The 27,015-nt window shown below is 41.7% G+C and overlaps 1 protein-coding gene across 1 annotated transcript; it reads left to right on the top strand.

Annotated features, from left to right (window-relative positions):
• Nucleotides 1-1,250: 1,250 nt before the first annotated feature.
• SELENOO (selenoprotein O) lies at nt 1,251-26,274 on the top strand. Its single transcript, XM_077834714.1, has 9 exons — nt 1,251-1,828; nt 4,795-4,998; nt 5,940-6,120; nt 12,643-12,773; nt 13,215-13,495; nt 13,701-13,851; nt 19,050-19,235; nt 21,912-22,068; nt 22,798-26,274. Exons 1-9 carry the CDS (start codon nt 1,251-1,253, stop codon nt 22,993-22,995), a joined length of 2,067 nt encoding a protein of 688 aa, XP_077690840.1. The 3' UTR covers nt 22,996-26,274.
• Nucleotides 26,275-27,015: the final 741 nt, after the last annotated feature.

Below are 27,015 nucleotides of genomic sequence, written 5' to 3'. Positions count from 1 at the left end.
GACATAAAAAGACAAAAGTGTCAGCCGCCGTATTACTGAAAAATTGTTCTACTTTTTACCATATAATTATAAAATAAAACAGAATATAAATATTTTATTTATATTTCAGTGTATAGTATATAAAGCAATATAAATAAGTCATTGTATGAACTTTTAGTTTGTACTGTTTTGCTAATGTTTTTATGTAGCCTACTGTAAAACTTGCAACTATCTTGACAAGTTGATGTACGCCACCTGGAAGACCTCTACGGATCTCTGGTTGGGAACTTGTTATGAGAGAAGATAGATTAATCCCTCCAATTATAAACAACAGCATTAATTTGAATTCCTTAGAGGGGCTTGTTTTATATCACCGTTTCAACCATGTAACAAAATATAAATGGCTGTGTTGGAGAAATACCTCTATGAACACAAACTCCCCTCAATCTTAAACCATCTTCTGGGCCTTCGATTTAATTGTAGCCATTTACAAACACATTCTTAAAAGTCTTTGGTAGAGACTGACACTTTATTTACAATTGGGGTTTTGCCTTCTGCAGAATATAATCAAAAGGTGAATCATTGCTGTGTAATAACTTTGTAATTAATGCGTTTGTTTTAATTCACTGCAGCTGGATTAGAAGGGCACTGTACGGTGTATTCCACCCGAAAAGCGGTGCACTTCTTTAAATATGGACAGCGAGAGCTGGAAGAGACTCCAGCACCCAGTCCACGTCTCCGCCAGTGCAGGACTGTTCCCGGGCTCATGCTCTCAGCGGGCAAGTCTACCCTGCAGTAAAGCAGCGCCGGGCTGGCTCCCGGGGCGCAGGCGGCGAGGGGTTATACGTTCCCAGGGCCGCTGGTCTGCCTCGGGCTGGAGTGTCGGATCGGTTCTGCTCTCTCGCGCGCGGCCTCCGGCGTAGGCTCGGCCCGGCAGAGACAGGGGTGGGGTGGCGGCGGGGCCAGGCACGGATCGATCTGGCCTGCCCCATGACAGCAGCGCGGCTCCAGAGCTCGCACTGGACCACGAGACAGCCACGGGGCGGGGCCTCCATACGACCTCGCCCTGTGGCTGGGGGGCTAGGCACCGCCCCGGGCATGGAGCGGCCGGAGGGGCGGCGGCCGCGGCCTTCGGGGCGGTTCGCCCTGGGATAGGATGGCGGGGCGGGCCTCGGAGAAAGCGCGCCCTGTGATAAGGCGCTGGGCGTGACATCACCATCTTGTCCCCGCGGGAGGGGCGGGGTCGCTGCGCCCCTCGCCCTGGTGGGTGAATGGCCGCGGTGCTGCGGAGCGGCCGCTGCTTCTTGCCGCCCAGCCCGGTCCCGCGCGGCCTGCGCCCTCCCGGCTGCTGCAGCGGCGCCATGCAGGAGCCCCCGCCCCTCGCTGCCCGGCCGGGGAGCCCGGGCCCCGGCGCGGCGGCGGCGGCTGCGAGCTGCCTCGGGGCGCTGCGCTTCCATAACCGGGCGCTGCGCTCGTTGCCGCTGGACCCGTCCGAGGAGAACGTGCCGCGGCAGGTGCCCGGCGCCTGCTTCTCGCGGGTGCGGCCCAGCCCGGTGCAGAGCCCGCGGCTGGTGGCCATGTCGCTGCCCGCCCTGGCGCTGCTGGGCCTGGAGCCCCCCGCGGCCGGGGCGCTGGAGGAGCTGGAGGCCGAGGCCGCGCTCTACTTCAGCGGGAACCGGCTGCTACCCGGCGCGGAGCCCGCCGCGCACTGCTACTGCGGGCACCAGTTCGGCAGCTTCGCCGGGCAGCTGGGCGACGGCGCGGCCATGTACCTGGGCGAGGTGCTGAGCCCGCGGGGCGAGCGCTGGGAGATCCAGCTCAAGGGGGCCGGGCTCACCCCCTTCTCCCGGTAACCAATCGCGGGCAGGCGCCGGGGGCGGGGGCGTCCTGCCCCTCTGCCGGGCAGGGGCTGGCGGGGGCGCCGCACCCTTTTGCGGGGTCAGTCGCAGGTTGTATCCCTAGAGCTTGTGGGTTCCCCGCCTGGCCCACTGCTCTGGTGCCCCCGGGGCACCCCGGTCCCGCCTGTGAGATGCTGCCAGGGGCTGCTGCTGCAGCTGGGGAGCTCGGCGTAGGGGCTGTAAGCCTTTGCCATTCACAGCCTGAGTCACATCACCCTTTGGCAGCCCATCCTGCCACGCAACAGTGTCCCCAGCCCAGGAGCCTTTGCTTGCCACCGCGGGAAATGCCTCGCCAGTGCCCGGGACAGGTGTGGCAGCTGGGGATGTGTTCTAGTGTAGATGGGGCACTCATGTTCAGGGCCATCCCTACCCATACGCAAAGTACGCAGCTGCGTAGGGCACCAGGAAATTTGGGGCACCACGTTTCTTGGTGCCCTGCACAGCTGTGTGCTGCTCCAGCCCCTGCCCCATCTCTTCCCCATGCCCCCCTCCCCGCTCCGCCCCAGCCCAACCTACACTCCCCTGAGGGCTGCAGCGGGGGCGGGCCTGCACTCACCAGTGGGGTGGGAAGTGCAGCGACCCTGCCCCTGCTGTGCTGCCAGTGAGTGCTGAGGGGTGGTTCCCCTCTGCCCCCCAAGCCAGTCCTGCCCCTTCACCTCCACCCCTCCCCGCAGAGGCCTGAGGCTTCACTCACACACACCCTGCAGGGGGGCTGTGTAGGGCCCCAGAATAGCTAGGGACAGCCCTGCTCATGTTCTCCTCTCTTTTCTCCCCTGTAAAATCTGGTTTTCTGCGTACTTTTACTTCATACTATACATATTTCATGGGTGAGACCAGTGTTTCTCAAATTGGGGGTCCTGACCCCAAAAGTATTTGCAGGGGGGTCGTGGTATTGCTGCCCTTACTTCTGCACTGCCTTCAGAGCTAGGTGGTTGGAGAGCAGCAGCAGCTGTTGGCCAGGCACCCAGCTCTGAAGGTAGCACCCCTCTGGCAGCAGTGCAGAAGTAAGGGTGGAATGGTATTGGTTCTCCCCCCCCCCCCCAACGCTTACAGCACCATGACATTTCAGATTTAAATTAAATTTATCATCTTTAGACTCCTGTGACTGTGAAATTGACCAATATGGACCATAAATTTGGTAGGGCTCTACTCTTAACCCTGATTTTTCATCATCCCTACAGCAATCATAATATTTGGTTAAAAAAGATAATGTTGAGTGGTACAAAGGAGGTGAGATGAAAAATAAAGATATTTTAGTGAGAGGGATGAAACTAATTACATTTCCTGCACTTTGCATTTGTTGTTTCTTTCCTTCCCCAGTAGGCATTTTCCCTCAAATTTTCCACCTTTGTTATTGCTAGAGATTTGATAATAGTGGTGGGAATGCTAGTGTGTAGCAGCCACCCTTTTTTTTCCTTCTGTTGTATTGTTTAACTAAGCTCAGCCAGGATCTTCTCCTGGTAGATAAAATACTGGTAGCTGCCAGCATATTGTTTGTGTTATTATGGAGCTTTAGTCATAGAAATAGCGGGGAAACAATAGGTAAACAAGTCAAAAGGTGCTATAGTGGAGTACCTGCACAGACTGAGTAACTGATTTTTAGCTCCTATTATTCTATACTTTCCGATTATTGTGCAGTTTGGTCCTGTTTCTGTTTGTTTCCTATCTTTTTAATTTTGGTGATGGTCAAAAAAATTGATTATATTTAAATGTATACATTAAAGCAGTGGTTCTCAACCTATTTACCGTTGTGGGCCATATATGTAGCTCTCTGTGTTATGTGGGCTGTGACCAAACAATATATACGGTATATACTGTGTGTATGGCCCTGAGGGTGTCACATGGGCTGCAGCTGTGTGCTGATCTGGCCGCAAATGGCCCATGGACTATGGGCTGAGAACCACTGCATTAAAGACATCTGACAAAGAAAGATCTGAAGCAGTCATGAAGGAAAAAGGGTTTTTTTAAAGTTCAGCTGGTTCAAAAAAAAAACAAACTTAAAACTGAAGTCCTAGAGTAGGCTACAGCTAGCAGAAGGAATCACAGTTTGTACACTCTTCTAATAGCTTTAGAAGCTGTAGATGTCTGGGCCACGGGCCAGTTTGAAAACTACTGCAGTAACTTATGTTCAGTGGTAGCTAATATTCAAACTGGATTGTTTGTCGGTGGTGTGAGATAACTAAATCCTGTGAATGTTTAATCTCCATTTTTAAAGGGGGAATGGGGAAAGAAGTTACTTTTGCAGCTAATTCCAAATCGTTTCTTTAAAGAGACACTGTCAACTTTGGTAGTAGACGTTACTAATAAAACCTTAGATTAAGTGACTTTTAAAAATTCAGTCAACTTATTTCACTTGTTCATAGATTGTGGGTTTTTTGTAGTTTGGATAATAAAAAATAATGAAGCCAGTTTCACTTTTTTTTTTTATAGGCAGTTACAATACTAGGTGAAGTTCTGTAATGTCTGGTCTGCAGACGAATTTCTACTTGTTTGAAAAGCTCTTTATTAAAATTTAAAAAATGATGGGAACACTTCTGCTGGCCCTTGTGTTCCATTAACAATGTATTCTACAGAATTTAAATACTGGGATAAGCTTAAGGAGTGTATAGAACCTGTACAAACAACAAAAGAGGTGATTGGAAAGGAGGATATGTTAACTTTATTTCTACTGTTCTACTATGAATGTTGGTATTAATACCAAAAATAAATGTTTCCAATAAGGAGATAGCATTACACATTGTAAATTGAAACTAAGAGGAGATGGTGGGCAACTTTGGACAAGTCACTTGCCTTTTGGGCCTTCATTTCTCCACCTAGAAAATGAGGGTCATGATACTCTGCTTTTGTGAAGTGTTTTGAGATGTAGAAATGAGAAGTGTTACACAAGAGCTAAGTCGTATTACTGTTTTTCTTATAGACAAGCTGATGGTCGAAAGGTCCTGCGGTCGAGTATAAGAGAATTCCTGTGTAGTGAGGCCATGTTTCATCTAGGTATACCTACAACAAGGGCTGGAACGTGTGTGACATCCGATTCAAAAGTTGTTCGGGACATACTCTATGATGGAAATCCAAAAAATGAAAGATGCACAATTGTCCTGAGAATAGCTTCCACCTTTATAAGGTAAAGAGAAGCCTGTTTTCAATTTTTTTCTTGTTAAAACAAAACCATCATCCTGTTGGAAATACACTATTTTTCTAACAAGGCCATCTATATATGATTCTCATTCTGGGGTTTTAGCTCTTCAGTGCTAGACTGGTGGAACTCTGTGTTTTCCATCCAGTAGATGGGATGCACTGGCATCTTTGCACACTGCCAGGTAAACATTAATTAGTAGGGAGTAAAACAGAAAATCACGGTGGGGTGTTATGGAAAGTGGAATTTTTTTAAGCTTCATAAATTTAAAAAAAAATTATTTTCAAGTCCTGGCAAAGAAAAGCCGCCTTTATGATACTCCTGATGCTGGTGGGTGACTATTATGTGGGAGAGGACTGTTTTAAAAGCCACTTAATGAAGGGTTTTAGGATAAGGAATAAAATTGTCAAAATCTAGATCATGATAAATGTGAGACTACATATTAGAAATGGAAGGTAGTTCCTGCTTGAAACCATATTAGGACTCTATGGAAGATCTCTGGTCCGTTGCAAAGTCACAAATTCCTAATGAAAGGCTGAGGAATAGGAAATATATAAAGCTTGGAAAATCTTTTTTCCAATTTTTTTGCAAGATGTCTTTCATTTGTATAGGCAGTATTTTATTTTGGTTTGCTGTTACTTTTTAAAATAAGTTCACCATATAATCATTGTCTTCCATTGAATATTTTTAGGAAGCTCTTAAGAATTAGCTGTTAATGCTCTCTAGGGCCCCTGATCCTTCACGTGGCAGCACGTGGATGCACACCTTTGCTGTGTGGTGCTTCAGAGGGGCTCTGTTATTTTGATTATCTCTGTCATTTGCAGGACTGGGGCCTAAATTAAGGAGATGGTACTACAGTAATATTTCTAAGTGGTAATTTTCTTATTGCTGTAATATAAATGAATAAGAAGTGTCTTATCTTAAAACAGGTTTGGATCTTTTGAGATTTTTAAACCTACAGATGAACACACAGGACGCAAAGGTCCCAGTGTTAACCGAAATGATATTCGAATACAGATGCTTAATTATGTGATCAGCACTTTCTATCCAGAAATCCAGCAGGCTTACTCTGACAACAGTGTTCAGAGGAATGCTGCTTTCTTCAGAGAGGTATGAGACTGATAATTCTTTCCTTTCATAGTATATGTAGAAGTAAGGTACAAGAACTTCATCGTGTGAGGAATATGGGGTGAGTTAACTTTTTGTTTGTTGTTTGTTTTTTTTTCCCTTTTGGTTATCTTAACTTTTTTTGTTGCTTTTGGAAAAAACACTCCTGGTAGAACTGTATATTGAAATGTACTTAAGAGACTAGTTACCTCCTCACCAGCAAGTCAAGATTCCCCTAGCTTTTGAAGAGCTGTACAAGACTATGCATAATAAATTGAGTATATCAGAATGTTGGGGAGTTCTGGAACCTGATTGGCTGATGATGAGGTAATGATTTAGAATGTAAAAAGGGTCTGTTCTCATTTTGTAATGTGAAAGATGGGGGGGAAAAAAGGATGTTGACTGAGAAGAATGTAAATTAAAGGTTCGCAATTTAAATGCTCAGAAGCCAGAACATTCAATTATGGTTTCCTCAATAACCATTACTTGAGCTGTTGGCAGATATGTAGCATTGGTGTGTGTGTATATACTGCTAAATTTATGCCTTAATAGAAATATGTAACGTTTCTGAGCTAAAGTTGTTGTGGGAATTATAACTTCACATTTCCTGACTGTTGTGTACTTATACATCGAAACATTGATATTGTGTTAACACCACTTTTCACACAATTTCCTTAGTTGTTTGTAAGGTGGTGGAAATAAGTGTGTCTTTTTTCAATGAGCAAAATAAGGGGTTAGGGAAGATGAAATGCTTCTGTTTCTGTTTCATTAATTGTATATTCAAATATTATGTGCTTTCTGGGGCTCTGTCCAGTACACTCAATTTAAATACAATACCTAAATCGGGAAGCTGGAAAGCGGCCATACGACCTGCCTTCTGGGCTTTTCTGATTTTTCTTAAAGGAAGAATAAAAAGTCTTAGCGCAGCCACATGATGCAACATAAGGAGGTATATGTGAAAGAGGAGGAATTTGCCAATACAGTAAAACAAACCATTTCAGCTACTTGATACCTGGTTCAGTATTTCAGAAGGCTTTGTTCAAGCTGGCAAGGTTAACAGGAAATAGCCAGCAGCTACTTTAGGAAGCTTAAAATGAACAATAAAAATGCTATTTTAGAATAATTTATGTAAATTCTACAAACAGCACTGTGTTCTGGCAAGATCCCTCAAATTGATTTTTTTCCCCCTCCTGAATTAATCATTGATTCTTGTCCTGTCTCAAGCCTTAGACAGTTTTACTTTAAATCTAGTCAGTGGAAAAAGTTTAAAACTAGTTTGAGGTAGTAGATCTACCTCTGGCCCACCTGCCAATTATTATGGTCTGTCATTTTATATATAATACTGCACTCAAAAACCATTAAAACATTAAGGTTGCAAGTCAGGTTCTCCAGTTATGAAATGCCAGAATTCGGGTTGCCTTTCCAAGCTTAATTCGGCCCTTTTGTGCACATGCATTACGATAATCTTCAGTTATGCGATTGCATACTATTTTTCCTCAAAGGACCCCTGTCTCATTCAGTGCACAGGATGGATGGTGCTCTCTTGGCGATTGCTATTCAGTATTTTTTTCTCCTCATTTTTTTTTTTCAATTAATGTGTGGCCCCAGGCCTTATTAGCTGCACACTATTCAAACCTTGCTTTGAAGACAGAATTATTAATTTCCTCATGGGTTTTTCTATGGCATTAATCATTGTATCTGAACGCTTCACAAACATTAATTTATATTCACAACACACCTATTAAGTGGGGGAGTATAATTATCCCCAATTTACAGATGGGGGACTGAGGCATAGGAACTAAAGTTAAAAGTTCCCTTCTTTTGGGTACCCAGTTTAAGATGCCTATGAGCTGATTTTCCAGAGTACTTAGTATTCTGTAGCACAACTCCCACTGACTTCAGTTGCAGTTGTGAATGCTTAGCACCGAGGAACAGTTAGTGACCCCTGTGAAAAGTTTCATTTAAGTGACTTTCCTATATGATGCTAGGGACTCTAGCATAGACATTTATAAATCCAGTTCTCCAGGGCAGCCCTTGCCCATGACTGTCCTTTCTCTCCCTGCAGTCCCCTTCCTCGTTCACCACATCTTCCTACTTCTGCACAAATGAGGTAAGGTTCCCGCAAAAGAGTTTCCTTTGCTACACAATCCTGGTTCATCCCTAGAGTAGGTCCATCCTGTGTCCTGAATGAGGCAGGGGTCCTGTGGGGGGGGAAATAGTATGGGATTGTGTAATTAAAGACTGAATTTATAATGAATCTGCACAAAGGTGCCAAATTCGGATTGCATAGGCAACTTTAATTCTAGCATTTCCTGAATTTTGTGTGTGTGACTTTGCAATCTTAATCTTCTTTTAACTTTTTTTTTGTGTTTTATTTTCTGGGTTTTTAAAAAAGCGAAGTGAAAACACAAATTCCATCATAGACACCTATATCATCAGCAGGGTTGCAACTGCTTGATCCCCAACAGACCTCTGTGGCTTGAGCTAATAGGGTATATGATAGTAATAGGTTGTCGTCATTTCTGTGGACCAGCAGTAGAGAGGGCACTTTGCCAGTGGGTTTCACAGATATGTGGTGACAGCCTAGGGACACTGAGGCTTAGGAATCTTGGGTATTGTGTTCAAGTCAGCACAGACTCTCTGTCCATTCCACCCAAACTTCACCCCATTCCATTCCCTCCAACCTGTCACTGTCCCAGTCCTAGCCATTTCCCATCCCAGACTCCTCATCCCAAATTCCACTTCTTAAGCTTCTTGTCCCATCTAATTTAGTAAATCACTCCTCCAGGCTCCCATCACCCATGCCAGTGAACTTGCCTAGCCAGTCCCTGTTTCCATCACCTTGCTCTTCATCCAGTCTGTTTCACGCTCCCACCTGCTGGCTCCTAGTTTCCCACACATGCTTTCTCACCTGGCTCCTAGACCCATTCTCCTGCCTCACATATACCCTATGTCCCTATTTCGCTCTCCCCATCTTCCTGACAGTTTCATCCCACTCCCCCACAACCTCCTTGTTCCAAACTACTCCATGTTCTCCCCCAGGTTCATCTCTTGTACCCTCTATATTCAAATCAGTCAGCTTCCTCCTCTGCACTGCCTGGGCCCAGCGGCAGAGTCATTGAGAGTGCAGGAGAGACAGCCTTCCTGCTCTCTCAGCTCAAGTGGCAGGACCCAGCCGGGCACACAACAGTCCCGAGTTACAATTGCAGGGAAAGTCCTGCTCCAGCCTCAGGGCTTGCTCAGTTTAGACCATCTTTGGAGGTTTCAGCTGCTAAAATCTAAATTGCTACTGAGTACAGAATTATAGAAATGTAGGGCTGGAAGGGACCTCAAAAGGTGAGCAGACCATCCTCCAACACTGAGGCAGAATTAAGTATACCTAAGCCCTCCCTAATAGAAGTTTGTCTGATCTGTTCTTAAAAACCTCAAATGATGAGGATTCCGCAGTCTCCCTTGGTAACCTGTTCAAAGTGTCAGCTGTCATTTTTCATAAGCTTATTACTTGGCCAAACTTCAGAATGTTTTCACAGGGATTGCAAAAGGCACATTTAATACATATGCCGCCCTCTTCCAAATTTCATGTCTCTGCTCGAAAGCACGGGGGTGTGAGAACTTTTCAAAGAAAAGGTCCCCGGTATTTTTTAACAAGGGCAAAACAACATATTTTTCTCCTTGGAAATGACTGATAGTTTCCACAAAAATTCAGCCTGAGACAGACACCTGACATTTAAAATTTCAGACCAGACAGTTAAAGTTATAAGCAACTGAAAGTAGGGTCTTATAATGGAAGTGTTGGACAACCTTAATAGGCAGCACTTTGTGGCCTGCCTATAATATATAAAATGCTTTTGTCGCCTCTTTTCCGCTGTGAAGGAAACTAAACCAGAGAAAGAGCAAAAGTGAGTGCATTTGATATCACTTTATGTAAAGAGAACAGATTTTTTTTTTTTTTGAATCTTTGTTACAGTAGTTTTAGATGTCATTTTTAACAACGGTAAAATGTAAACAGGCATTTTAAAGTGGTGTGCTTCGGTAACATATAATTTCCCAAGCTCTTCTTTTTGTAAAACTTACTTGTAAAAATCAGTAAGTTTAGAAATTGGTGATGGAGAGAAGTGGTAATTGAAGCTAGAACACAGACAACCTCATTCTAATCAGCGCACACTTCTTTGGGAATGATCCATGGTTTAATTGCATTACAAGCTTTTCATTGGCAGTTTGAAAAAAAAAAAAAAACAATTGCTAGAATAACAAATCATTTTATGCAGTGGCACCGTGCAGTTCACATGTCTTTATCATTCTGTGAGCTTTTGTTTTCAATAGCTTGGATCTCATCTTTATGATTAATTTACTCTGTGGTGGTATCTCATCTCTCTGGCATAGAGCCATAGTACAGAGTGTGGCCACTTGCACTTGTTTATAGCATATTTCTAATCAGTTCTGTGCACATGTAGCTGCTTGGAGTAACTTGTGTCCTATGGCTTTCTACCGCCCTTCTGAGTAGTGTGGAAACCATATAAAGTGTTGTGCTTGAAAGCACTATAATGCATGCCAGCGTGGAAGCTGGAAAATGGTGGTGAGGGGAATGCATAAAGTTAGTTTCCAAAATGTTGGTGTTCTAAACCCTTCTTTCTGTTTCTCTAACTTTCTGGAACTTTGTTCCTCGGGGCTGAAATTTTCCAGCCTGTCCCGATTGGTTGATTTTGATGAAAGTTTAAGCAAAGACAGTTCTGCCATTTTTGAGAATGAGAGTTGTGTGAAGCTGGCTTTTCCTCTTTTTTATATAAACACTTTTTCTACCGTAAACAGCTCTAGAAGGAAGGATTGGAAGTTTGAAATTTGACAAGTTGATAGCTGTTTCAGAGGAGAAGTCAGTGTTCTGGTGCAAATAGGTTTTGATTTGACCAGGTTTTGAGGATTTGAAAATCATAGTTTGTGTCAGTGATTTTTGTAATGGTAGCAGATCAGTAATAGATTTACTAATTAGATTTATTTTAAAGTTAAAATAACTGTTTTCGTAGAACAGACTTAATATTGGTTGGCAGATAGCACAGAAATGAAGAAATTGATAAATTGTTTAAAAATATTGCATGCCTTTCTCTATGTGCTATACCTCATCTAACCTGCTCACTGCGGAAACAATACTATGGAAAAGTAACTTAAAAACTGTTGTAATGCATGGATACAATGAGGAAGAGTTCAGCTTGTACATGAAAATTCAATTTTGGCATTTCCTGACTTTTTTTTTTACTTAACTTTGCATCTTTTGTTTCTTTAGCATAGTTAAGGAATGTGATATTCCCCTACCACAAAGTCTAACACTGATGATCCTTGTTTAACACATCTTCATTTTTCTAAACCTTTGTAAGTCCCGTCCCCGCGCCCCACCAACTTACACTTCTTATGGGGAAATCCTACAGCTCTTGTTCTGGAATTAGAAGTGGGCAACAGGAGATATTTGTTGCAAAGACTGGAATAGTGAAGGTTTATTCAATCTAGATCAACCTTAGTCTAGTGCGGTGGTTCTTAACCTTTACTGCAGCCTGCACCCCTTTGGTTCTCAAAATATGATCTTGCACCCCATATCAAAAATCATTGAAGTAGGTCAGTTCTTTAAACTTAGATATATTTTTTGTTTGTATATTACAGTAATTGTTAACTGTATAATGTTAATAAACACATAGGTTTGATGAAACAAAGTAGTTGTACTTACATGCCTGTGCTTAATTTGTGTTTTCAATGATTTACCTTCTAAAAACCTTCGCACCCACAGAAAGGGCATCTCACACACCAAGGGGGTGCGTGCACCTCAGGTTAAGCACCACTGGTCTAGTGGTTCTGACCTTCTGTTAGAAGCCTTTTTTATCATTCTTGGACAGGTGCCCTTAGTTTCATAGTGTGCTAATAGTCACTTCCTTTGTTCTTTCGCTCCTAGCCTCTTGCATCTGTCTTTTTTTTGTTCTCTGGTTACCACTTCTTCCAACCCACCATTAACAAATTCAGTGGCAGGCTACGGTAAGGGAGCCACTGTGACTCATAGGGCCAAGTTGTATGAGCTGGCTTGTCAGTTAAGATAGATGTAGTAGGAAAGAAAATGGCATGAGGAAAAAAGTGGGAGTGGAAAATAGGGTCATAATGAACAAAGGAAACAGACACACAGCATTTAGGCTAATGAAACTTTTTATATATACATCCTGAGGGCCAGATCCTGCTCCCATTGAAGTCCATATGAATTTTATTTCAGTCAGAGCAGACCTTTAGTTTGGGGGAGGTGCTGCTAAAATGTTGCTACTGCTGGGACTTGGGCTAAATCGCTGTTTGCTTTTGGGAATTAACTATGTTAGTGGAGCAGGAGGCCATACTTCAGTGGAAGTAGCGTTTGTTTTTTTCCTCCTGAATTTCAAGCCCTACAGTGTAATGCAGTCATACCTTGTAAAATAACACTGTTTAGGTTAAAATGATAGATCCCTTGAAATATATAGACATGTCTAAGTCATAATCAAAGTTGAAGTGTTTGTTTCTTAGGTAACAAAGCGGACAGCAAGGATGGTTGCTGAATGGCAATGTGTTGGGTTTTGCCATGGTGTGCTGAATACAGATAATATGAGCATAGTAGGACTTACAATTGACTATGGCCCTTTTGGGTTTATGGACAGGTCAGTATAGTTTAATTACCTGAAATGTACAACTGTGTGTTTACTGTGCAAAATAATCCTCATGCTTTTCCTGATTGCTTTCATTCCTTTTCAACATCCTCCTAAGTGGATTTATTACGCCCTATTTGTGGCGAGTCCAGTTAAGTTAGCCCTAATTGTTTGTATTCCGTGACATAACCATTTCTAACCTTCTGTAGCTGTCACAACCGTATATGTATAACCTGTTCATTTTCTAGCATGGTTCTTTTCTGTATTTGAAAGGTCTTGGGTTTATCCTAAGGAAGGGCAATAGAAGCACATGCTTAGATTAATAGTTTTGGAGGAATGTCAGAACTAAAAGCACTCTTCCTTCTTGCACTTTTTAGTCTCCTAAAGGATCTAACTCAGGAGTCACTCTGTTAACTAGAAGAAGACTGCTAACCATTTCTTCTTTGTCTGTAGATATGACCCAGAACACATTTGCAATGGTTCAGATAATGGAGGCCGCTATGCTTATAACAAACAGCCAGAGATCTGCAAGTGGAATCTAGGGAAGCTGGCTGAAGCTTTAGTCCCAGAACTGCCCTTGGAGATCAGTGAACTCATTCTTGAAGAGGAGTATGATGCAGAATTTGAGAGGCATTATTTGCAGAAGATGAGGAAGAAGCTAGGTCTCATTCATTTGGAATTAGAAGATGATGATAAATTGGTGTCTGAACTTCTGGAAACTATGCATCTCACAGGTTAGTGATGAAAACAGGACATAACTTGGTTGTCTTGTTTACCATGTTAGAAAAATAACTAATCAGAGAATCATATTCCACTGACAACAAATTAACCTTATTTCAAAAATGTGGATGTATCGGGTAGAAACAAATTAGACTATAAACTTTAAGTTGAAGTTAAATTAGACTGTCTTATGTCTGAAGAATAAAATTTTGTGTTCAGGTGGAGACTTTACAAATACTTTCCGTTTGCTGAGCTCTTTCTCGGGCGATTTGGATCCTCTAAAATTGGAAGATTTCCTTGAAAAGATTGCCATGCAGTGTGCTTCCATGGAAGAATTAAAAGTTGCTTTCAGGCCTCAGATGGATCCAAGGTACAACTGAAGTAAACAAGGACAATTTTGAACTGTTTTCAGGCATACTATCTATATATAGCTGTTTTTTGTATGCTTTTTAATGTTTAAATCAGTTTAGTGATCTTTAAGGTGCCAGAGTGACAGTCTCAGACTGTCCACAGACCAGGAATATAAGATCAACAGCAGTGCGAGTTTTCCTGTGTTGCCATGCCAGGACATTTTAACCATGGCCTGACAGACTAGTTGTTTGGGGGGTTTTTTGGGTTTTTTTTTCCTCCATATTTGGCTTCTCTGTGGCATAAGCTAATGAGTGTGTCAAATTCGGTAGTTTTGTGGTAAGGACACACTTCACTAAACTGGATTTTAATCACCAAAACCCATTTCACATGTACTGCCAACAAGCTGAGTGGTAGCATTATATTTCAATTACTGTGCTAAATATAATTTAAAATGTGTATTAGATGCTCTGTATACTGTTTCAAATCCCCAGAGCCATCCAGTTTCCATCTTTGGGGCCAGATTTACTGGTACACTCTAGCTGTTCTGCACCACTCAGCAATGCAGAGCAGCTGTAAACTTGACTCATGTGGCCAGTTACATCAGGATTACATCTGCTTTGCATTTTGGAAACAGTGGAAATTAGACAGAGCATTCTAGTGAAACTGACCCTTAGTGTTCTTCATTGTTTCTAGAATGAATAGATTTTATATATTTTTCTAGGATCTATTAATTGTTTGGCAGATGTTTTGTGTGCCTAGTGTTGCAGAAGCCAACATAATTACATATACTTTTTTCTCAGAATTGTCAGTGTGAATAAAAGTGTCTAATTTCTACTCTGAGCAGTAGGAATGTTCACACATTTCTGATATCACGCTGAGATACTGTTGGTTATCACCTTTTGAATAGATGGGCAGTTGAGTTCCAGCAATGATGTGGTAAATTGAAAAAGGAAGAAATCAATACTTAAGAAGCCAGTTGATATTACTAGATTATGATTTCAAGGTAAACCAAATCTGGAGCCTAAACATAAATCTTGTAATAAGAATTAAATCTGATTATACACAAATCAGTCCTTTTGGGTTACTATAGTTAGACTTTGTACAGAGGAGCAGGAGATGTAATGAATAAATTGGAGTGGTATGAAAGCAAAGCTTTTTAATGCAGTACTGTATTACACTAAGTGCAACAACTGTTATACCACAGCACTCCAGTGATAGTTGCATTAGGCATATGTAGATCAAATGGGAGGGTAATTTATGTAGACTGAATAATCAAAACTGCTAGATATTATATGTAATTATCTTTAGTGATGAGTTGTCCTTTAGCTAGTAGGTGCTGATAGGTTTTTTTTTTTTTTCCTGTCCTTTAATTACTTTCTATGTATGCATTAATGAAAAGTTTAGAAAATTATTCTGAGACTTCCACTTACATTGGTGTGGCATGACAAAAATACAGTATTACAAAAACAAATGTTTACTTAAACTGGAAGAAGGAGGAGAAGACAGCTGAATAAGTGATAAAACTGTTGGACAGCTCCCGCTAACACAAACCAACGGTATACAGCTTTTAGAAACCTAATAAAAACCACACCAAAATAACTTGGCTCTATTAACCATAGTAACTCCTGTCCTTTAATAAATTAGTCCTGTTAAAACCATTAACATATCTCTTTAGCAGAGTATATTAGTCATTTTAGCACTGTCAAGTGATAAAAATAATTAATCGCGATTAAATAATACAATTTAAATATTTTTTGATGTTTTCTACATTTTTAAATATATTGATTTCCGTTGCAATGCAGAATACAAAGTGTACAGTGTTGAATCTATATTTATATTTTTTTATTTGCACTATAAAAATAAGAGGTGAATTGAAAAATACTAATACAGTACTGCAGTGCAATCTCTTTACCTTGAAAGTTGAACTTACAAGTATAAAATTATGTACAAAAAAAACTACATTCAAAAATACAACAAAGTAAGACTTTAGCGCCCACAAGTCTACTCAGCCAATCGCTGAGACAAAGGCATTTGATTACAATTTGCAGGAGAGAGAGTGCTGCCTGCTTCTTGTTTACAGTGTCCCCCTGAAAGTGAGAACAGGTGTTTGTGTGGTACTGTTGTAGCCAGCATCTCAAGATATTTGTGCCAGATGCGCTAAAGATTCGTATGTCCTTTCATGCTTCCACCATTCCAGAAGACATGTGTCCATGCTAATGGGTTCTGCTCGATAACGAGAGCAAACTGCCGCATGTTAATTTTCGTCATCTGCGTTAGATGCCACTAGCAGAAGGTTGATTTTCTTTTTTGGTGGTTCGAGTTCTATAGTTTCTGCATCTCAGGCTATGTCTACACTACCGCGGTAAGTCGACCTACGCTACGCAACTCCATCTACGTGAATAACGTAACTGGAGTTGAAGTACCTTAGGTTGAGACACTGTGGGTCTACACCTTTACTCTTATCGTCAGGGGTAGAGTACAGGGGTCAACTGGAGAGCGATCTGCTGTCGATTTGGAGGGTCTTCACTGTACCTGCTAAATCGACTGCCAGTGGCTCAATCTCAGAGCATCGATTCCAGCTGTATCATAGAATATCAGGGTTGGAAGGGACCCCTGAAGGTCATCTAGTCCAACCCCCTGCTTGAAGCAGGACCAATTCCCAGTTAAATCATCCCAGCCAGGGCTTTGTCAAGCCTGACCTTAAAAACTTCCAAGGAAGGAGATTCCACCACCTCCCTAGGCAACGCATTCCAGTGTTTCACCACCCTCTTAGTGAAAAAGTTTTTCCTAATATCCAATCTAAACCTCCCCCACTGCAACTTGAGACCATTACTCCTCGTTCTGTCATCTGCTACCATTGAGAACAGTCTAGAGCCATCCTCTTTGGAACCCCCTTTCAGGTAGTTGAAAGCAGCTATCAAATCCCCCCTCATTCTTCTCTTCTGCAGGCTAAACAATCCCAGCTCCCTCAGCCTCTCCTCATAAGTCATGTGTTCTAGACCCCTAATCATTTTTGTTGCCCTTCGCTGGACTCTCTCCAATTTATCCACATCCTTCTTGTAGTGTGGGGCCCAAAACTGGACACAGTACTCCAGATGAGGCCTCACCAATGTCGAATAGAGGGGGACGATCACGTCCCTCGATCTGCTCGCTATGCCCCTACGTATACATCCCAAAATGCCATTGGCCTTCTTGGCAACAAGGGCACACTGCTGACTCATATCCAGCTTCTCGTCCACTGTCACCCCTAGGTCCTTTTCCGCAGAACTGCTGCCTAGCCATTCGGTCCCTAGTCTGTAGCGGTGCATTGGATTCTTCCGTCCTAAGTGCAGGACCCTGCACTTATCCTTATTGAACCTCATCAGATTTCTTTTGGCCCAATCCTCCAATTTGTCTAGGTCCTTCTGTATCCTATCCCTCCCCTCCAGCATATCTACCACTCCTCCCAGTTTAGTATCGTTTGCAAATTTGCTGAGAGTGCAATCCACACCATCCTCCAGACCATTTATGAAGATATTGAACAAAACCGGCCCCAGGACCGACCCCTGGGGCACTCCACTTGACACCGGCTGCTAACTAGACATGGAGCCATTGATCACTACCCGTTGAGCCCGACAATCTAGCCAGCTTTCTACCCACCCTATAGTGCATTCATCCAGCCCATACTTCCTAGTGTAGTATACTAGTGTAGACCTGCCCTGAGTGTTGCTCTTTTAAGACCTCTGAAAGCATGGTCCACACCTCGTTGTCCTCAGATTTCAGAAAGCAGTTCAGATTCTTAAACCTTGGGTCAAGGACTGTAGGTATCTTCAGAAATCTCACATTGATACCTTCTTTGCATTTTGTCAAATCTGCAGTGAAAGTGTTCTTAAAATGAACAATATGTGCTGGGTCATCCTCCCAAGACTGCTATAACATGAAATATACGTCAGAGCATGGGTAAAACAGCAGGGGACATACAGTTCTCCTCCAAGGAGTTCGGTCACAAATTTAACTAACGCATTTCTTTTTAACGAGCATCAACAGTATGGAAGCATGTCCTCAGGAATGTTGGCTGAAGTATGAAGGGGCATACGAATGTTTAGCGTATCTGGCATATAAATACCTTGCAACGCTGCTACAAAAGTTCCATGCGAACGCCTGTTCTCACTTTCAGGTGACATTGTAAATAAGAAGTAGGCAGCAGTATTCCCTGTAAAATGTAAACAAACTTGTTTCTCTTAGCGATTGGCTGAACAAAAAGTAGGCCTAAGTGGACTTGTAGGCTCTAAAGTTTTACATTGTTTTGTTTCTGAGTGCAGTTATGTAACAAACCATCTACATTTATAAATTGTGCTTTCACGATAGAGATTGCACTACAGTACGGAGTACTGTATGGAGGTGAATTGAAAAATACTATTTCTTTATCATTTTTACAGTGCAAATATTTGTAATAAAAATATAAAGTAAGCTGTATACACTTTGTATTCTGTGTTGTAATAGAAATCAATATATTTGAAAATGTAGAAAAACATCCACAAATATTTAATAAATTTCAATTGGTATTCAGTGCGATTAATCACCATTAATTTTTTTGAGTTAATAGTGTGAGTTAACTGTGATTATCCAATAAATTAGTTTGAATTACATAAATTAGGTATGTTTTTTGTCCACAATCCTTTCTGGCAAAATAGGATAAAATATAACAAGTCTATGGTTATATTACTTTGTACCGCTTGATTATAAAGCGGTACCATTGCGTTCATTCCCCACTCTTCTAAAGTGTTTTTGCTTCCTTTTCTATGATACTATGGTGTTTGTATTACAGTAGTACCTAGGGCCCCCAAGTAAAAGTGAAATCCCATTATGCTTGGCACTTTACAAACACGAGGCTGCAATTTTCAAAGCTTTCTAGGGCATTTAGGCACACAGCTCATTAATTTCAGGGGGCAATTGTGCATCTAAATCCCCTAGGTGGCTGTGAATTCTCAGCCTTACAATCTAGGTTTGACACAACAAGAGAAGTGGATTAAACAAATGGGAGGAGGGAAATAACAGTAAAATTAATGTTCTTTGCATAATAAATTAGTCTTTTATTATGGGATACAGGGTATTTAGCTTTGCTGACAGAAAACAAGGTTACTTTACTTGCTTGCTAAACTAGTCTGGATACAAAAAGTCAGTTCTTACCTGTTACTGTGAGTTTAAAGTCTGATATAACTTTCCTCTTCCCTGCAGACAACTTTCCATGATGCTAATGTTGGCTCAGTCTAATCCTCAACTGTTTGCATTAATTGGAACAAAAGCTAATATAACTAAAGAATTAGAACGCATAGAACAGTTTTCTAAACTGCAGCAATTAACAGCAGCTGACTTATTGAGTAGAAATAAAAGACAGTGGAAAGAATGGCTGCAGAAGTACAGGTGAGATTATTAAATATTGCCTGCAATACATTTGTGCTGTGTCATATCTACGTTAGAACCTCAGTTATGGACACTTTGGGAATGGAGGTTTTTCATAACTCTGCACAAGAGGTTCTGGGCTGCTCCTCAGGGCGGACTGCTTGGAGCGGGGACTCATAGCTTTTCCTGAAAACTTCAGCGTCTTCACCTCCTACTCCTGGGGAAATTCTGCATCAAAAATTAAAAATTCTGCACACAATATTTTAAAATTCTGCATATTTTGTCAAAATAACATGATATAATCAGGCCAGTTTCAATTATTTTGGTAATTTATTTCAAAATACTTGTCAGTGATTGACTGTAACAATACAGACAGACACACAAAATTCCCCCAGGAGTAGGGAGTTAAGTAAATCCCTGTTTTTCTGCCCTTCCCCCTCAGAGTCCAGCAGAGGGTCAGAAACCTGCTCCCTTACCCCCAGAGCCCAGCCGTGGGGTGCCCCCAGCTAGACATCTGCACCCCCTATCTCCCAGAGCCCAGCTACAGAGCCCCCTGCCGAGACACTCACATGCACCCGCTGTCTGCCAGAGCCCAGCTTTGCGGCCCCCTCAACCCAGACCTCAGCTATGCCCCCTCCATGCCTCCCCTCCCCTCCCCCCAGCCCAGACACCCACACCTCCTAACCCTGGGAGCTCAGGGCTCCAAAGGGGAAAACAGCCTGATGCTGGGTCCCAGGCTTGTGTGGAGTTTCCTGCACACTGCCGCCTTCTTTCAGGGCATGTGAAGAACTGCAGCTGCTCTGAACCCTCCAGCTCCTTCCTCTTCCACCCTCCCCTTTCGCCCCCCGCAGTATCTTTTATCTGTAAACTGGGCTCTGCCGGATCCAGCTGCCCCTAGTGGAGGCTGTGGCCCTTTAAAACTGAGCCGCTTCTCCAGAGCGCAGCATGCAAGGAGGAGATTGGGCTCCAGTTTCAGCAGCTCGCTCTCCAGGTCGGGTTCTATCAGGAGCTCAGGAAACTTCTTTCCCGGGCTAGGACTGAGCTTGTAAGCTTGTCCACCTCCTGACTACAGGGGTAGAGGGGGAACCTGCACCCGTGGCTTACAGGAAAGCAGTGCAGACCCCAGTGCTGCTCCTGCTCAGGGACTTAACAGCTGTGTCTGTAAACTTCAGCATCTTCACCTCCTGTCTGTAAGTGGCTGCCCCCCGTGTGGTGAGTAGGGAGTGGAGGTGGGGACAGGTAGCCCAGATGTGCCTACCTTTAAGATGCAATATAGACACAGTACAGTATTGGCTGGGGTTTTTTGGTTGGTCGGTTTGGGGTTTTGTCTCCGCTGCTGCCTGATTACTTAATTCCAGTTCCACATGGTGTCCGGTTGACCAGTCAGTCCGTAACTCTGGTGTTCATAACTTTGAGGTTCTGCTATACTGAGCAACAGTACATAGCCCTCTACAAATAGAAGACCGCATGGCCCCATCTCCAAAGCTTTACAACATAGAACAGATTCTATTTTTTTGGCATCACCGACATCTGAATAAGCTACAAAAGTTAGAATAAAACCCCCACATGCTCAATATTTTTCCATGGAAATTTCATAAATTAATTAGTATTAAATCCCAGTTTGGTGCATTGGTGCACATACAATAAGACATTTGGATGCAAACAGGTATTTTGACTTTAATTCTAACACGTATACCTAAACTTGATTGTATTCGTTTGGGTCGTTAGTAAATATATTACCAAAACATGACTTACACCAGAGCTGTCCAACCTTTAGGGTAGTTCACCCAGCTAATAGTTCTTGGCCTGAGGGAAGAATCCACACAATAATAGATAAAGCAACTGAAAATACTCAATGCTCTTACTGCCAAGAGCACTGAGTATTGTATTTGAATTTAGAAGAGCAGGTGGGGAGCGTAAGGTAAAGCAAAACAATGGGGCCCACATTCTCTTTACCACTAAGGTCACTTGGTGCTTCATAGAAGTGCCACAAGGCTTTAAGATAGCTCAAGATTCCTGACAGAGAAATCCTTCTGTGTAGGTAGGAATAATCTCTGCTGGGCCAGAACTGGTGGGGTTGGTATAGTGTAGCAGCCTATTACACCAGCAGTGTAAGTTAGGGCAGGCGAAGTCCTGCTTTAATTTGTGATGGCAGGCACAGCTGGCTTCCTGTGACTGACCCTCTTCACTACATCTGAGAATTCTAGCAGGAATAAGTACCAGTCATAGATCTGATTCTTGACTGTATCCCATCTCTCTGCCAGTGTAAACATGCAAGAAACTTAAATATACAATAAAGTGCATAGAAAAGCTTCAGAGTTGATTCCCGAAAGTGCAGGAACATTCATATGATGACTTATGCAGCATGTTTTTCCTGTTCAAATAAGTAATGATATTTTCAGAAATGTGAAGTCTTCAAGGGAAGTGTGTATGCTTGCCACTTAGTGCATGCTGTACTTCAGTTTGCTGCCTCTAATGGACTGTGAAACTGGTTCTTCACTGAAGTGGGAGGTAGTTTTTGTAGCTGAAATTTAAAAATGGCTGAGCTTTCCAGACCAACAAGGAGGATCATAGGCCATGTTCTCATCTGTAAATTCCCATTTACACTTGCAAATTCAAGAAAATGGGTCCAAATTTTAAAAACAGAATCTTGAACGAAACAAAATTCTTAATTTGTTCCTTCTTGCTTATTTTCAGAGTCCGATTAGAAAAAGAGATAGAAAGTATTAGTAATGCTGATGTCTGGAATGCTGAACGTGTGAAGATGATGAATTCAAACAATCCAAAATATATCTTGAGAAATTACATTGCTCAGAATGCCATTGAAGCAGCTGAGAATGGAGACTTCACAGAGGTACAGTATTACTATTCAACATGGCTGTGTATGCAGGACACTTCAGAAAATCCTCCAAGGAATTTTACAGTCCAGATTACATGTTGCATAATGTGCAACAAGATTAAAAGACAAAAATAGAATATGATGGGCCAATTTTTTTTTTTGAGCTACAGGTTGTCTGGTGAATACAGCATGAGGCAGAGAGCTAGGAACTCCTGACTTTTTCAACCCCTGCTCTGCACTGATTGGCTGCACAACTGGGCAAGCCTCTTTTTTTTTTTTTTTTTTTTGCATCTATAAAATGATACTTAACTCACAGGAGTGCTGAGGGTTAGTGTGTACTTAAAACCCTATTTGCCAAATGGCGTTTTAAAATACAACATTTGATCATATTTAGCTCAACGTTATGTTTAAATACTACAGTGTGCAGATACAATTAATATATGTATAGTATTGATGCTAATGTAAAGGTGTTCAGGTACTTTACTTTGAATACTATAAGCCTCCCAATTGCTGTTACTCATACCGTGTTCCATGCAGGCTACAATAGACGATAAAATAATTGCAGATCTCTATTTTCAGTTTAGATTATATCAGCGTATCACATTTTTTTTCATCTTTTCATTTGTGGCTCTTCATAGTCTGCTTATCCATTAAATACAGTTTTTCAGATTGCTTTGAACCCATCGAAGGTTCAGTTTTTACTTTTTAATTTCTCACTGCAACACGTTGCGGCTTTCCCCCTAGGTAAGAGAAGTTTTGAAATGCTTGGAAAATCCATTTGAAGAGACAGAATGTCTCGCTGCGGTGCAGGAAGATCAAGAAGAGGAGGAAACACTTGCAGCAGCAGCTGCTACTTGTGCTCCAGTGGCCAGCAGCAGACTTCCATATAGCAGTAAACCTCCACTCTGGGCTTCAGAACTCTGTGTTACGTGATCTTCGTAACCGCTTTGTTTTATTTTTCACTGTGAACTGGAGATGCTTCTTCAGTAGTGGAGAATCAAACAAGGCAAAATCAAAGTGCTGTTAAGTCATTGAAACAGTTCATTTGGATGTACCTGCAACCACACTTCAGCATCCATGATTGAATCAAAATAAGAATTGTTCGTAGGTTTAATGGACCAATGACAAACAGTCCATGTATGTTGTTAGATTAATGTTTGGGGAGCTGAACAACTTTCTTTCCTCCTCACCACATTGTAATTAGTGATGTCTTAGGTGTAGGCATACAGTGATCTTTGAACATCCAAATGTAACTATTTGTGTGAAGTCAAAAATAACAAATCGGAAATCTGATCTATTTTTGACTGATGATGAATTAATAGTACTTAGTCCCAAAATGTGGTTAATGCTTTTACTCTGCAGGGATGTTTGATCCTCTTTAATGGAGGAATAGGCCTATCATTGCTTCTCTGAAGCTATGATTCCTTTAACTGAGTAGTTCATTTCTTGTGAACCTTCATATTAACATCAGTTTTTTTTTTAAGAGAATTTTTGCAGGCTGATGTGGGGGGGAAGCAATGGAGTATAATTCTTTTATAATATATAGTATAGAAATCAGAACCTAGGGGGATTATACATATTTGCACTTGGAAGTCCTAGCAGAAAAATATATTCAGCTTTAATATGTTTGTGTGAAATATACATGTACAAATATTTATTAAAATCTTGGACTGCAACTTGTAAGTCAGTTGATCTAAACAAGATCACTTTGCCAACTTAGCTTGTTCCCTATAAGCTACCCAGTACTTAATATAAGCGTTCATTATCTGATTGATTATGCTGTTGACGCAGTTCCTTCTACATTAAACTGGCAGATGTGTACTTGTTCAGGATTATTCAATGCAACTTTTGTATTCGTACTTTCTTCTTGTATAACTTAGTCTTTAATCTATCCATCCATCATTATCAATCTATGGAAATGTTACTCTGAAAGCTGCCATTTTAATATTATTTGCTAAAATCTGGGGTGGCAATGTCTGAGAATATATAAATGATACTCCTACTTCCCCTCTTGTTGACTTTATGCAGTTTTGCTTCTGTGTTTTGATGGATACTGATGATATGTTTGAGGTGAAAGGGAGAGCTCTGAATGTTGTATATTTCATTATATCTGCAGTGTGAAACTGTTCCTTGTTAATTTAAAATAGTACTTAGGGAGTCGGAAATAGATCCTGATTGGTCATATAAAACAAACAAAAGGAAGTTCATCTTCGCACACTGTGGAACTGTTTGCCAGAGGATGTTGTGAAGGCGAAGACTATAACAGGGTTCCAAAAAAAAAAAAAACTAGATAAATTCATGGAGGATAGGTCCCTCAATGGCTATTAGCCAGGATCGTGGCCCTAGCCTCTGTCAGAAGCTGGGGATGGATCACTTAATTACCCTGTTCTGTTCATTTCCTTGGAAGTACCTGGCACTGACCACTGTTGGAAGACAGGATACTGGGCTAGATGAACCTTTTGTCTGACCCAGTATGGCCATTCTTATGTGTCTCTCACTGGAAAAATGTATTCCAGAGCTAAGCCACTTCAGTCACCTTAATTCAGTTTTTTAGTCCAGAGGGCAGTAGTTTAAAGCATTATTTTTTTAAATTATAGCATTTTATATTTTTAAGTGGAGGTTGGATTTAAGTTTTTTGTTTTTAAACTTGGTTTGCATGATTATCATCAGGGACAAAGGAAAAGAAATTGAATAAAGATAAGTGTGCTGTGGGAAAAAGAGATGGCTGTAGTATCAGCAGTGGGGATAATTTGGGTACTCAAACAAACCCTTAGCAGTAGCTTATGTACCTTAAGCTTTCTCTGTGGTTTAGCCAGCTCAGACTGTTTTGGGGTTCTCCCGATTTGGGCATTGAAATAATGCTGAGCTCTTTCTCTGACTATAATGGGTACATCTACACTGCAGTCAGAGATGCACAGCTGTCTGGGTCAGCTGTCTGGGTCAGCTGTCTCAGGCTTGGGGTCTCAGACTCTGGGCTCCAGCCTGAGCCCAACCATCTAGACTGCAGTTTTTAGCCCTGTGAGCCTGAGTCTGCTGTCTTGGGCTCTGAGACTTGGTGCTGTGGGTTTTTTATTGCAGTGTAGACATACCCCCATGGATCACATCACATACCAGTAAATAGAACGCTGGAAACTTCTGCTTTGTTTATAATTCTTTTGGGTAGGCTTATGACCTGTACTGAAACTGCTTCAGGCAGGAAGCTTATACAATGAATGAAATCTCATTATTTCTTTTGGACCCTGCAAAAATAATGGAAGAGTAACTTTGTGAATCTTACTCACAATTTCTAAGAGTATTAATTATGGATTTTGACAGCCCAAACCCTGTAAAGCAAACTTGTTTCTAAATAGTTATCCTTGGCCAGTATTCCAGTTTCACTTTTTTTTCTGCAATACTGACCAAAAAAGATTAATCTTCCACACCGTTTGTCACTATCATCCCTTAAGTGTTTCTCAGCAACCCACTCTTGTACATAGTGCATGGTGCTGTGTACTTCTCAATGTCATATGGGGAAACCACAAATTAAGGCAATATGCATCAAAGATCAATTTTAAAATGACAACCAATGTGATCTAAATTCACATTAAAAGAAAGCAATATTGCAGTCTCTCCAAGGAGCTGCTACTGGTTGAAGGAAGTTGCCAGCAGATCCAAAACAGTCAAAATATTTACTCACTTGGATAGTACATTCCTAGTGTCAGTCACACTGTTACATAGAATAGAATGTGTTCGAGTGGTACCTTTGTGCTTTATTATTTTAAGGGTTAGCCATGCTGCTTCCACTAGGAGTGCAAAAACTTTTAAAGTGTGCTTTATCAATTACTGTACAAGGCTTCATCTGCGTATTGTTAAGAGTAACCAGCCTCCCTGGATTGATCAGCTTTTGCCTTATCAGCAAAAACTAATCAAAGAATGGAACCAAAAAGTAAAATTGAAATCTTGTGCCTTTCTTTGCTCAGAAATTAGGAGGATACCCAAGTTCTGTCACAAACTGGTTTTGAGCTTTTCAGATAATACATCTGTCAGTCAGAAAAATCAAGCAGGGGGTCTACTGTATATTGGAAACTGATTTTAGGGACATTCAAATGTACCATGGCAACACCTCTCCCAGTATAATAGTCACACAGAAAAAACTTTATTGTTCATTAGGATTGCTCTGTCCTACTCTAACATCTTCCTCAAATGCTGACAAGCTTGGAAATAAAGCAGTTTAAACAATCACACTGTTTCTCTACCTGTGGAAGAAGAATACCAAAGAGTTTATTACATAACACATTAATACATAAGTCTTCATAAACTACTACTCAGACTGACATTGACAGAATGCCACATATTAAAAGTATGTCTTAAGAGGTGCTTTTGTGTTGGCTTTCTTTGAAAAAATAATAAATCCAAACATGTCTACTTGTACATGTATCAGACCAATGGTGGTATGATGTAGTCAAAGGGCAGAGTGGCTGTCGTAGACATGCGGATCTGAGAAATACTATCAGGTACAACTTACCTTGCTTTTAGAAAGAATTCATCTTTGTACAAGTGAGTTCTCTCTCAGTTGCTGCTTTTGTGAGTGAAACGACTGCCAACCGGGATTAACACTCCATATGTGAATTTGAGGGCACTGAAAACAGACCATGCAACCAAGCTTGTTTTGTTTAACAGAGTGAGTCAATACCATGTAAATATCACCCCAGAAAGGGAAGGGGAAAGCTGCTCGCACTGTGAGGAGTGTTGCAAAAGCCCTGTTGACTAAAGTTTGAAAAAACAGTGATCTGCCTTCAATTGATTCAGATTCTTTCTAAATCAGATCAACTCTCACTTCTTTTAGACCAGATTCAGAGCAAAAGAAGGAAATTTTTAGACCAAGGTGATGTGGTATGTTCATGTGAATCTGTGTCAGTCTACCACAAATCATTTTCCCCTTTGGACTAAATTCTTCCAACAGGTGAAGGCATTCAGGAAGAA

This window comes from Eretmochelys imbricata, chromosome 1, assembly GCF_965152235.1.
Source record: "Eretmochelys imbricata isolate rEreImb1 chromosome 1, rEreImb1.hap1, whole genome shotgun sequence".
In the NCBI taxonomy this organism is placed as follows: Eukaryota; Metazoa; Chordata; order Testudines; family Cheloniidae; genus Eretmochelys; species Eretmochelys imbricata.
This window is presented reverse-complemented; position numbering and strand designations above follow the sequence as displayed.